Source organism: Artibeus jamaicensis, unplaced genomic scaffold, assembly GCF_021234435.1.
Source record: "Artibeus jamaicensis isolate MK-2021 breed Jamaican fruit bat unplaced genomic scaffold, CSHL_Jam_final scaffold_804, whole genome shotgun sequence".
Taxonomy (NCBI): domain Eukaryota; kingdom Metazoa; phylum Chordata; class Mammalia; order Chiroptera; family Phyllostomidae; genus Artibeus; species Artibeus jamaicensis.
This window is the reverse complement of record NW_026522055.1, coordinates 222,141-235,007: the sequence shown is the minus strand read 5'-3', so window position 1 is coordinate 235,007 and position 12,867 is coordinate 222,141. Positions and strand designations below refer to the sequence as shown.

Sequence of the window (12,867 nt, the reverse complement as noted above, 5' to 3'; positions counted from 1 at the left end):
GATGTTCCTCACACACATCGATGTTTCTCTCTCTCCCTTCCCCTCTCTCTAAAGTAAATAAATAAAACCTTAAAAAAAAAACAGAAACAAAACAAATGAGTGGGGGTGACTTGGAGGAAACATTTACAGATAAGAGATGATGTGAGAAAAACTACAACTGACTTCCGCCAAGATGGAGGCGTAGGTAGACATACCGTGGCTCCTCCCAGAAACAAAAGAAGGACAACAACACATTTAAAAACAAACAAACAAACAAAACAACCAGAACTGACATGACAGAAAATCGAAGTCCGACAACCAAGCAGTTAAAGAAGACACACTCATCTAGCCGGGAACCAGAATTCTAGGGGCAGAGAGAGACAGGCCCCCCCCTCGACAGCTCTGCCAATGCAGATTCCTGACGTGCGGCTCCAAGGGCACTGGGGACCTACTCCTACTTTTTGTGCAAGTAGGTGAGGCTTCCCAGCCAACATGGGGAAGCCCGACACGCTCCGCAGAGAAGAGATGGTGCCCTGCGAGGCCGAGCACAGCCGGGAAAGGGCAAAACCTAAGCACGTACGTGATTGTATAGGAGACAAGAATAGAACCCACTGGCCGTGCAGCAGTGGGTGTAGAGAAAACGCCCAGGTGAGAATCCAACAGGAAACCCCAACACCTGTCTGCCTTCCCCTGTTCAGCCTCAGTGCTTCCAGGCACAGCTGAGCATGTAAGAGGCGTGACTGCTGGGAGAAGTCCTGGAAATATACAGCACAGGATAAAACAGAAGCTGTTCTGCCCCCACCTAAGTCAGCTTATCAGGCCGTAGCGGTGAGGAGGCTGCTATCTCAGACCCAGTAGGACCCAGAAGCAGAACGATGCTCATGGTCCGATATGCTTTTATTCAGGGCTACAAGCTGAAAAATCAAAAGCCTCGGACTCTCTCCTTCCTCTTAGCTGAATCTAATGCTCTTCCAAACATTTGCATCAGGAAAAAAAAGAAAAGAATTGTAAAGCCTCTAAAATAAAATACCTACGTGATATAAAATAAAAATAAATAAATAAATAAAACCAACGATCATCATTAATATCTTTAGAGAAACAAGACAAGATACTGCAACTTACACCTTGGCTGGTGTGGCTCAGTGGATTGAGCGCGGGCCTGCAAACCAAAGGGTTGCTGGTTCGATTCCCAGTCAGAGCACATGCCTGGATTGGGGCCAGGTCCCCAGTGGGGGGCACTCGAGAGGCAACTATAAAACACTGCAACTTTGAGCCCTGACTAGGATATTTTAAAATAGGGCACTATAAAAGAGTATTGTAAAATTTACGAACTCCTATAAAAATGTAAAGATCAAAAAATGTGCTTAGGAATTAAAGAATACATCAGGAACTAGTATAAAGGACACATGGACAAAAACCGAGGGGGGTGGAAATGGGAGGGAGGTGGGGAGCATTGGGGGGGTGGGCTAGGATGGGAGCAAAAGACAGAAAACTGTACTTGAACAACAATTAAATAAATTTTAAAAAATTAAAAAATACACTAGCAAAAGTGAAAAGCTTAATCAAAGAGTGGAAGATAGCCCTGGCTGGTGTGGCTCAGTTGATTGAGCGCAGGCCTGCAAACCAAAGGATCACGGTTCGATTCCCAGTCGGGACACATGCCTGGGTTGCAGGCCAGTTCCCAGCAGGGGACCCATGAGAGGCAGCCACACACTGATATTTCTCTCCCTCTCTCCTTCCCTTGCCCTCTAAAGATAAATCAATAGAATCTTTTTAAAAATTAAAAAAAAAGAGTGGAAGATAATATTAAGAAAACCTCTCAGAAGTACAGCAGGGAGATAAAGAGACGGACAGATAGGAGCGAGGATGAAAGAAGTGGACAGTGTGGGAAGCCCAATGTGACCTTAGCGAGAGTTCCAGAAAGAAAGAACAGAGAAACGGAGGGAGGAGGGAAACTGTCATGGAAGGGAAAAAATCCAACAAAGACTAAATTTAAAAAATCAAACCACATCAATAATAAAAAGAAGAACTTGTCATTGAAAGAAATTGAGAAAATTCCCCAAAACCAATGGCTTGCAGGTATGAATGGAAGGTCCAGCCCTGAGAATAACTGAAGCCACATTTCTTCGAAATGTCGGCACACCAAGGATGGGAAATAGGCAAAGAGGTCGCGGACAAGCCTTAGGAAGCAGAAGGACCTCGGACGTTTCGACAGGAACTTCAGGGTTGGGAAGGAGGAGGCAGGGGAGGCGCGCCTTCAGACATCCGGAGGCAAATGAGCTCCAGCCCAGGATTTTATAGCCAGACAGATGGCCCATCAGGGTACCGGCGTTTTGAGATGTGCGGTGTCTTTAAACGTCTGCTCCCCGCCCCACGAGGTTTCAGCCCGGAAGCTCAAAAGAACAAGAGAGCCAAACCCAGGAAGAGGAAGACTTGAGATATGATATCCAGACCCTGGGACGGAGGGCGGGGGGAGAGGCAGGGATCCAGTCAAGATGCAAGCTGTGGCCCTGGCTGGTGTGGCTCCGTGGATTGAGTCCCTGCGTGTGGACCAAAGGGTCACCGGTTCATCCCCTGGTCAAGACACATCCCTGGGTCGCAAGCCAGGTCCCCAGTAGGGGGTGCGCAAGAGGCAACCACACATTGCTATTTCTCTCCTCTCTTTCTCCCTCCCTTCCCCTCTGCCTAAAACTTTAAAAAGCACCAGATTGGATTGACTACCTCAAAAAGGTGAAATGAATGGAGTACAACATTAATTTTTTTAAATATTTTAAGTATAGGGAGGGGTTTAGATAGTTAACAGAAGACGTGAGCTTGCATGAGATAAGCACAAAGAAAACTCAAACATGAAGCAACTGAGAAACAAAAAAGAGACAATCATTGACTCCGGGAGAAACGAAGACTTGCGTGGGAGAGGAGAGGCATCCCGGTTTACTACCCGCCGCAGCCGTGGGAGTGTTCACCCAGCCGTCACCTGTAAACACTGCGTATCCATCCAGCCAGAATCCCAGCGTGGGAGGCCGGGGGAACGGAAATAAAAGGGGATGAGTATGTGCCTTCCGCCGTGAGAAATGAGTGAGTGGAAAATGCCCGAGATTGAAAAATCCTGAGGCAGCCACACAAACACGGTGATCGGTGACAAGGACATAAATAACAAACCGACACAATAAACGAGGTGACAGCGTATTCCGCGGCTGCGGTGGGAGGGAGGCAGGGTAGGCAGACGGGGACTGTGGGTTTGCAGCTTCCGAAGTCTTGTATTTGAATTATGGGGACATAATAACTCGGGTAAAAATAGAACTAAAAATCAGGGGGGGAAATGTAAAAAGGAACACTGGGGAGAATTAGAATTCAGCAGAAGCAAGAGATCGGGTGTGACAGAGAGACACACAGGGGTGTCCCTTGTGAATCCAAGAAGCCTCCTGGGAGGGGCACAAGACCCCCTGTGGGTTTCCCACTGCCTGGGTGAGGCAGTGTGTTATAGTGGTTGAGGGGCTGGGCTGAGCATCGCGTGGCCAGCTCTGCCACTCAGCACCGATGGGACCTTGCTGTGCCTTAGTTTCCCCATAAGAAAACGGGGATAGTCCTGACTGATAGCCCTGAGTGGTGTGGCTCAGTGGGTTGGGCGTGGTCCGGCAGATGGAAAGGTTAGCGGTTGGATTCCCAGTCAGGGCACGTGCCTGGGTTGCAGGCCAGGTCCCCAGTAGGGGGCCAGCGAGAGGCAACCACACACTGATGTTTCTCTCCCTCTCTTTCTCCCTTCCTTCCCCTCTGTCTGAAAAGAAATAAATAAAATCTTTAAAAAATAATGACAGGAAAAAAGATTGGGGGACAATACCAAGCCTTGGCAACAGTACAAAACAAGTGGAACTTTCCTCCACCTGCTTTGGAGAGGATACCTTGGTACGGCCACTTTGGAAAATGTTTGGCAGTGTTCCCGAAGCTAAGCGTCTTTCTCTCTATGACCCAGCCGTTCTACTTGTGGGATTTACCCAACAACAACGAATGTGTACAAGCTCCAAAGGCTTGGACAAGGATGTCCGCAGTAGAACGTCCGTAATGGCCAAACACTGGCAACAACGCAAGCGTCCAGCGACAGGAGAATGGAAAGAGTCTGGTTATCTTCACCTAATGGTGTACACCGTGGGATACAGCAATGAGCTACCTGGGCAAACGCTGGGCAGAACCAGACGGGCACAAAAGCCACTCTGCACCCTGTGTGGCTCTGTTTGTGTGATCCAGGTTCGGAACCAGGCAAAACCGATTGACTACGATACTCCCCGGCGCCTGCCCGCGCCCAGAGGCGCTCTCTGCAGAGTCGCAGGTTTTCCGCGCCTTAGTCTGGGCGTGATCGCAGGGAGGTACGGATGCGTGCATAGACCAACAGCGCTCTTCACGCTGCAGATGTGTGTGCTATATACCTCAACGGAAGCAGATAAAATATTTTTTAAAAACATGCGATGAGGCCTCAAGTCATTTTTTACTCAGTAAGGGCTGGGGTTGTGGTGCACATTTGGATGCGGGGAGAAAAAAGAACACGGGTCCCCTGTTTTACGAACTCAAGGACGGACTCATTTTTTTGAGGTGAGGCTGGTCCCCTTTGCTGGTCACCCTGTCGACCGCTCTCCCAAACTCGGGACCCAAGTACTTTCAGGACGTGGGGTCCCCCTCTCCCACCCGCACACCAGTCTCTGAATTCTCGCTCTCTGAGAGTGGGACTAAAATGGGCTGGGAAAGCGAGGGAAGCCCGCGGAAGTGCAGGGGGAAGGCGGCTCTCCTGGCCTCCCCGGGAAGGGCACCTGGCGCTGTGGACTGGGGGTGGCTGGGAAGAGCCTGGAGAGCCGCGCTGCTTCTTCGCCGAAGGGAGGGGGAGGATTTGGAAATCCCCGGGGCCTTCCTGGAGGGAGGGGCTGAGGAGGGTGAAGAGGGAGAAGACCGAGCGGGGAGAGATGAGTCAGCTGGATGGCCGGGGAGGAATCTGGGGGTGAGTAAGGAGGGGGAAAAGTCCTAGGAGTAGGGCCAGAGCGCTTTTATTTATTCATGTTCCTGATAAAACTTTTTACACTGAGATGATATATGTACTTGAGCTTCCCCAAACGGCAGCTACACGCCACTGCGGCTGTTTTGAGCACCCGAAACGCAGCGAATCAGAAGGGAGACGTGTTTTGGGTGTAAAATGCACACCCGGTTCAAAGATTTCCTGGGGAGGGGGGACTATGCCAAATGGTTGGGGGTCTCAACCATTTTTTCACTGATTACCTGTGAAGAGTAATATTTTGAATGATGGGGGTAAGTAAAATACATTGTTAAGACTAATTTTTATCTGTTTCTTTTTAAAATTCTATTTATTTTTTAGAGAGGGGAAGGGAGAGAGAAAGAGAGGGAAAAAAATATCAATGTGTGGTCACCTCTTGAGCACCCCTTCCTGAGGACCTGGCCTGCAACTCAGGCATGTGCCCTGCCTGGGAATCAAACCAGCGACCCTTTGGTTTGAAGGCCAGCACTCAACCCACTGAGCCACACCAGCCAGGGCATCCTCTGTTTCATTTTATGTCTTTCCATGTGGCTAACACAGTTAGACTAACCCAGTGGCTTGTATTGCATTTCGATTGGACAGTGCTGGTGGCTGATGCCTTCCCGGAGCCAGTCTCGGTCCAACACACATGGCCCAGACATCAGTGGGGGCTTTTGTGGGGATTAAGGGAGGGTCAGATCCAGTGGCAGTTAAGAGGCTCTGGAGCTGGGAGGACACACTCGGGCCAGTGAGTGGTCCAGCAAGTGAAATAAATCTCACAAAGAGAAGCTTGAAGCCGGGGTGACCCTGGAAAGGCCAGGAATATGCAGGATTCTTCAGGAGGGGGTTTGGAGCCAATATTTTCTAGAATCTAAAGGTCAAGGAAGCTTAGAGGACATCTGGGGGTCAGGCAAGCCAAGGAAGGGACAAGGATGGGGAAGAAGGGGAAGAAGTACAGGTAAGAGAAAAAGGAGGAGGAGGAAAAGGAAAAGGAAAAATACAGAGGAAGGGAAGAAAAATAATGAAAGAGGTAAGGAGACGGTTGGAGACCCACGCTGTCCAGGATGACAGTCACCAGCCAATGTGTCAGGGAAGCCCTAAAATGTCACGAGTCGGAATGAGCTGTGCTTTGAGTAGAAGATCCAAAGAACAAATAAGGGAGAAAAAGCAGGCCCTGGCTGGTGTGGCTCAGTGGTTGAGTGTCAGCCTGCAAATCAAAAGGTCACTGGTTTGATTCCAGGTCAGGGCACATGCCCAGGTTGCAGGCCAGGTCCCCAGTAGGGGGCCACCGAGAGGCAACCACAGATAGACATTTCTCTCCCTCTTTCTTCTTCCCTTCTCCTCTCTCTAAAAAATAAATAAATAAAATCTTAAAGAAAAATAAAAATGGAAACATCTCATTAATTTTTATAGTCTATATAGAAATGGTAATTTTGGAGATATTGGGGTAAATAAAATATATAATCAAATTAACACTGCCTGTTTCTTTTACTGTGGATCCTGGAAAATTTTAAATTAAATATGTAGTTTCCCAGTTATGCTCCAGGAAAAGATGCTGAAGGAAATGTGTGAACAATGAATCAATAAGGGGGGTGAGGGAGGGGGTAGATCTCTTTTTACAGTATTATTGCTCATGTTATTATTTTAATCCTCACCCGAGGATATGTTTTTATTGATTTTCGGTAGAGAGAGAGGGGGGGAGAAACACTGAAGGGAGAGAAACATCCATCAGTTGCCACCCCAACTCAGGACGGAACCTGCAGCCTAGCTATATGCCTTGACCAGGAATTGGACCCACAACCTTTTGGTGCAGGGTGGAAGCTCCAACCAAATGAGCCACCTGGCCAGGGCTTACCTTATTATCTTTTAACAATAAGCGAGTGTTACGCATATACAACTTTTAAAGAGAAGAGGAGAGTGATTTGGGAAGGGGAAGCTTCACTAAAGGGGCTTGGGAACATGAAGGCGAAGGGTGCTAGGCACAGAGAAAGGGGGTGACCTCCAGATGGGGGAAACCCGGAAAGGGGCTGAGGGGTCCACCCGGCTTGCAGCTGAAGCAATGCCGGTAAGTCAGGGGAGGAAAGGCGTTCTCGGAACCCAAGGAGGCTTGCATCGCCTACAGAATTCCGGGGCATCTTTGAGACACTTCGTGGAGCAAGCAAGTGGTAGTAGGAAGAACCACGTGATTAGGTCTCGCCCAGACACACCAGCCCCCTCGTTGATTGGCTGCAGCGCGGACACCTGACCCCTAAGTGGACCAATCGTATTCTCACTAGCGGTCGGTGAAATTGAACCTAGGCGTACACTGACTCGGTTGGATTGGAGCTGGAAGGTTGCACGGAAACGGGTCCAAACAGAATTCGTGGGCTCAGCTAAAACCCAGACCCCATACGTGCGGAGAGGACCGGATGAGAGCAAGCGCGCCGGAGAGGAAGAGGGGAGAAGACAGGAACCTTGGCTACCTTCGCTTCTGCGGTTCCTTTTCCCAAGGCCGCTCTGTAGCTCAGTGGGGCTGTTGAGCCCATACATGGAGGTGAAAATTAAGGCTCAGGTGGTGAACTGACTGGGAGCCACAGCACGTAGCTCCCACTCGAACCCAGGACCATCTGGTTTTCAAACCAGTGTTGTCAAGCACGCCAGGAAACTGTTGGGAACTAACGGGTTGTGGAGGATACCAGAACCCCGGAATCATACGGAAAGATATGGAAAACTGGCCTCTAAAGAGAAGAGTGAGTAAATGTGCAATTAACAAGAAAACAGCTATTTTCCCCCCCTGTCCTGTGCTGTATCCTAACACCTCTGCTCATGATTCTCCAAACTCAATACGCACCTTAGACCTCCCACAAGGGATGTGGCCGCTCTGGACCGATGTTTTTGAGGACACTCCTTCCTCCCTCCCCTCCGCCCAAGTCCCTGGGGCTAAGGGGCTGTTGTCCACCCAGAATCCTCGCCTCCCTTGGCGATTATCCTCTAGGAAACTATGGCAGGCAGAATAATGGCCCCCCACAGATATCCACACCCTACTGCCTGGAACCTGCGAATATGTTATCTTACATTTCAAAAGACACTTTGCAGCCCTGACTGGTAGAGTTCAGTTGATTTTCCTGGAAAGAGGTTCGATTCTTGGACAGGGCACAGGCTTGGGTTGTGGGTTTGGTCCCCCAATCGGAGCGCGATTGATGTTTCTCTCTCCCGTTGATGTTTCTCTCCTCTCTTTCTCCTTCCCTCCCCCCTCTCTAAAAACAAATAAGATCTTGTTTTCCAAATTATTTATTTTTAGAGAGAGGGGGAGGGAGAGAAAGAGGGAGAGAAACATCAACGTGTGGTTGCCTCTCATGTGCCCCCCCCCGCAGCGGCCTGGCCAGTAACCCAGCCACGTGGCCTGACTGGGAATTGAACTGCAACCTTTCAGTTCATAAATTGGTGCTCAATCCACATCTTTTTTTTTTTTTTTTTAAAGATAGACTTTGCAGATATGATTAAATTAAGGAACTTAGGACGTACAGATGATCCTGCATTATCCGGGCGGGCCCAATGTCATTATAGGGTTCTTATAACAGGGAAGCAGAAAGGTCAGTCAGAGGAGGGGACATGGGACAGTGCCAGCAGAGTCCGAACGCTTCAGGGCCCTGAGCCAAGGAATGCAGGCAGCCTTGAGAGGTTGGGAAAGGCAAGAAAAACAGACGCAGGTCAGAAGACAAGGAGTCAGGTTCTGTTGTGGAACTCTGAGAATTCTAAACTTGAACTAACTGACTAGCCTGTTCGTCAGGGAATATTTGTTAAGGCGGCAGGATCCAACCAGTTGATGGTTTGCTGGTGCATTAGATTGATTTCCAGCGTATAAGCCTCCGTGTGTACTCTTGGGCCGGCCCGAAGTCCTAGTGAAGGGAAAGCCTATTCCAAAACCCACCTTGCCCTGACCTGTGTGGCTTAGCTGGCTGGGCGTCATCCCACAAAGTGAAAGGTTGCCGGGTGGATTCCCGGTCAGGGCACAGGCCTGGGTTACGGGTTTGGTCCCTGGTCAGAGCTCAATGTTTCTCTCTCACATCGATGTTTCTCTCCCTCTCTTTCCCCTGTCTGGCCCCTCTCTCTAAAAATAAATAAATAAAATCTAAAAACAAAAACGCACCTCATGTTAATGGTGCTGCAAGGGTGAAGGTCAAGAGGGGGTGGCAGGCAATTCCATGAAGGGGTTGATGTTGGGCAGAGAGCACAGCAGTCACGGAGATGAGGGAAAAAAGAGGTGACTGATGAGAAAGTGCTAGGTTCTCACGATCAGCAAAGAGAGGCGTGCAGGGGAAGCACAGAAAGAACATGAAGAGATGGGACACAAGGGACCATGTGACCCCCAGGCACTGAGAGAGAGACCACGGAGCGCTGGGTAAGGGCAGGGTGCAAGAGAGAAGCTGCTAGGTGGCAGAATACAAACTGCATGAGGGCATGACCCTGGCCGATGACTCGCTCCCACAGTGTCTGTTTACAACCTCGTCCTTTGCCATTTTCCACAACAGAGGCTGGAAGACTAACACACTCAGTTTGCCAGCCTCTCTTACAGCTGGGAGAAGCCATCAGACACATTCTGAGAAATAGCCAGAAGTCTCTGTGAAAAGCACGCGTTTTCCAATAAAAAGGCAAAATCTTGCCAGGAGAAAAATCCTCCACTCTTTTACTCTTCCTCCTCCTTTTCCCCGGGACCAAGACGTGCTTCCGAGGGGCAGCAGCCATCTTGTGACCATGAGGCAGCCGAAATGAGCGTGCAGGTCTGTGCTCCAAGGCTGATGGGCCACATAAATAGTTTGGAGCTATCACGCCAGCCCCGGACTTCTTGTGAGAGATGAAGAAACCTCTGTTTAAGCACCCTACTGGATCTAAGACGCCTATTAACTATCATTATCCAGTGCAGAACTGTGCCTGGTACTCTTAATTTTTTTAAATTTTACTTATTCACCTTAAGAGAGAGGGGAAGGGAGCAAGAAAGGGAGGAAGAGATTAGTTGCCTCTTATACGCCCCCACTGAAAACCTGGCCCCCAGTCCAGGCATGTGCCCTGACTGGGAATCAAACCAGTGACCCTTGGCTTTGCAAGTTGGTGCTCAATCCACTGAGCCACATTAGCCAGGGCTTAATTTTTTTTAATATATATATTTTTAAATTTGATTTTAGCCCTGGCTGGTGTAGCTCAGTGGATTGAACGTGGGCTGCGAATCGAAGGGTTGCCAGTTCGATTCCCAGTCAGGGCACATGCCTGGGTTGCAGGCCAGGTCCCCAGTGAGGCCCATGTGAGAGGCAACCACACATTGATGTTTCTCTCTCTCTTCCTTCCTCCCTCCCTCTCTCTCTAAAATAAATAAGTAAAATATTTTTTAAAATTGATTTTAGAGAGTGAAAGAGAGAGAACGAGACAGAGAGAGAAACATTGATTTGTTGTTCCACTTACTTATGCATTCATCAGTTCCTTCTTATATGTGCTGTGACTGGGGATTGAACCCACAACCTTGCCATATGTGGATGATGCTCTAACTGAGCTCCCAGGCCAGGGCCCTCTTAAATTTTTAAAAAAATAAATGAATGATTAGCTTTACTCTCTGCAACTGCCTCTGAGAGACTCCACTGTACCTTTGTGCAAACCTGTCTTACACGCACCAGGCTGATTGGGCGTTTTCTCCTGCAGCCACACAATTCCAATCCAAACAGTGGTGAATCACGAATAGGTAAAACAGGGACCATAACATGGGATCTGGTTGAGTGGCCACCTGAGGTATGAGCCTCGGGGGGCCTCGGGGAAAGGTGCTCTAAAGGACAGGACAGCCGGACCCACTGGTCCCACTGACGCCCCCCTGCGCCCATCTCCACACAGCAGCCAGAGGAGGCAATTACAAACGGTATTCAAATCACGCCCCTCCCCTACTCAACGTCCCTCCTCCCAGAGGCTTCTCACTGCCCTTTGAATAAAACTCTGCCACATCCCTCATCCTCCTCTCATCTGCCCTCCACTCTTTGGCCACACTGGCCTCGCCTCCTTCCTGTTCCTCCAATGAGCCACAACCACTCCCAGCTCAGGCCCTTTACACACTCTGCTCCTTCTGCCTGCAAGGCTCTGCCTTCCCAGGTCCACCTGGCTAGCTCCCTCATTTCTTTCAGGGCTCTGCTCCAGTCACCTCCTCCGAGAGGCCCACCCTAAACACCCCGGTCAGTGTATCTTAGCTCAGTCATGTTCTAGCTCATTGTGTCCTTCTGATTTTTCTGCTTGAACATCCATAGTTCATTTCTGACCTCTCGACCAGCCCCTAAACTCCCTGGGGGCACAGACGGTGGTCTAAGTGTCCACTGCCTGGTATAGGAAGTGAATGAATGCTGAGTGACTGTCGGAGGGACAGGGAGAGTTATGGTGATTGGCTTTGTTGCAACCTTGGACTGTACTCTGGGGCCAGAACTTAACTTTAACCCTATGTTGGGAGACCTGATGTTAAAAAAAAGCAACAACAACATAATCCAAATAGTCATTCCATTGAGTTCAGCCATATGATGATGATGATGACGATGATGATGACGATGATGATAAAGAGGATAATAGCAGCAAACATCCACACTGTGCCAGACACTGCTCTAAGTGTTTGGCATGAATGAGCTAACAATGATAACAAAATAATATATCATATTCACTAATAATAATAACGATAGTGGTTCTTATAACAACCTTTTGAGGTGAGTCCTCCTTTTATCCCCATTTTACGGAGGAGGAAACTGAAGCTCAGAGACGTTGACTGACTTGCCCAAGGTCACACAGCCAAAAAGGGACAAAGCTAGGGTTTGAACTACTGGATCCTTAAAACTGGAACAAACACCCTGCTTGGGGATGGGGAGTTCATTCCCACCTTCAAGCTGAAGTGACCTCTGCCTTCCAAGCTGAACCCCCCTTGGGCAGACCCCTGAGGCTGATAAAGGACCTCGTACCCCTCACCAACCATCTCCAAGCATCCTCAGGGCCCGGCCCCGCCCCCGCCCCGCCCCCTCGCCCAAGCCCGGCCCGCGCCTGCGCTGACCCTGCCTTGAGCTGAGTGAGCGCCTCCTCTACTCGGGGCTGGTTGTAGCGCACCATGTAGCTGTGCATGTCGGGGTAGTTGCTGCGGATGTTCTTCTCCGTGGACCCGTTGGGCACCGTCCCAAACTTCAGGGGCGGGTACTGCTCCTGAGGCCGCTGGAACTGGGACAGAAGGGAAAGTTACTAGGGTGTCCCCCTGGGGCCATCTGGGTGCGGATATCCTCCACCCAGACGCTCCATTCTGGAGGACGGGGAGGGGACACCCCAGTACAGAAGGGTATCTCGAACTTGCTCACAGTGGCCCAGCGTAGCAAACACGACTCGCCACCCACAGACCCACGGATAGCTATTCATCTGCAGATATATACAGATACATATATATACGCACATAATCAGTAATATTGAAATGTTTAACAGCCGGCATGGGCTGAACGTGGTCCGGTAAAAAAAGTCCCTAGCTACAGGTTACAGAGCTCAAGAAGAGTCCTAGAGGCCTTTGATGGGACCATTAACCCCTAACGTGCTGGATCAGGGGACACCCCAGGGGCAGGGGCTGGCACGGGGACAGGTGGCTGGGCCAGGTGTTATTTATCACTCTGTTCAGAAACAGTTCACGATTCTAACTACAGGCGCAGCCAGACAGGTGTGTGCATGACTAAGACAAAAGTTTCCTAAGACCATATTCATCCTATTTCATGAGAGGCAGTCAAAGATATTTCCTATTCTATTCCATTCCGTTAAAACAAATTGCTTGTGGCCATTCATGGAATTGATTTGCCAACCTTTTAAGAGGTTGTGACACCCAGTGAACAGAGGGTGACCCTGGAGGAGGC

At 49.6% G+C, this 12,867-nt stretch overlaps 1 protein-coding gene across 1 annotated transcript in view; it reads right to left on the bottom strand.

Moving 5' to 3' along the window:
- The window catches only part of GRIN2D (glutamate ionotropic receptor NMDA type subunit 2D), a 36,047-nt gene that overhangs the window by 8,762 nt on the left and 14,418 nt on the right, over window positions 1-12,867 (bottom strand). The window contains exon 9 of the mRNA XM_037139894.2: window positions 12,036-12,196. Within this exon, the coding sequence (XP_036995789.2) occupies window positions 12,036-12,196 (161 nt within the window). The remainder of the gene's footprint in view (window positions 1-12,035; window positions 12,197-12,867) is intronic.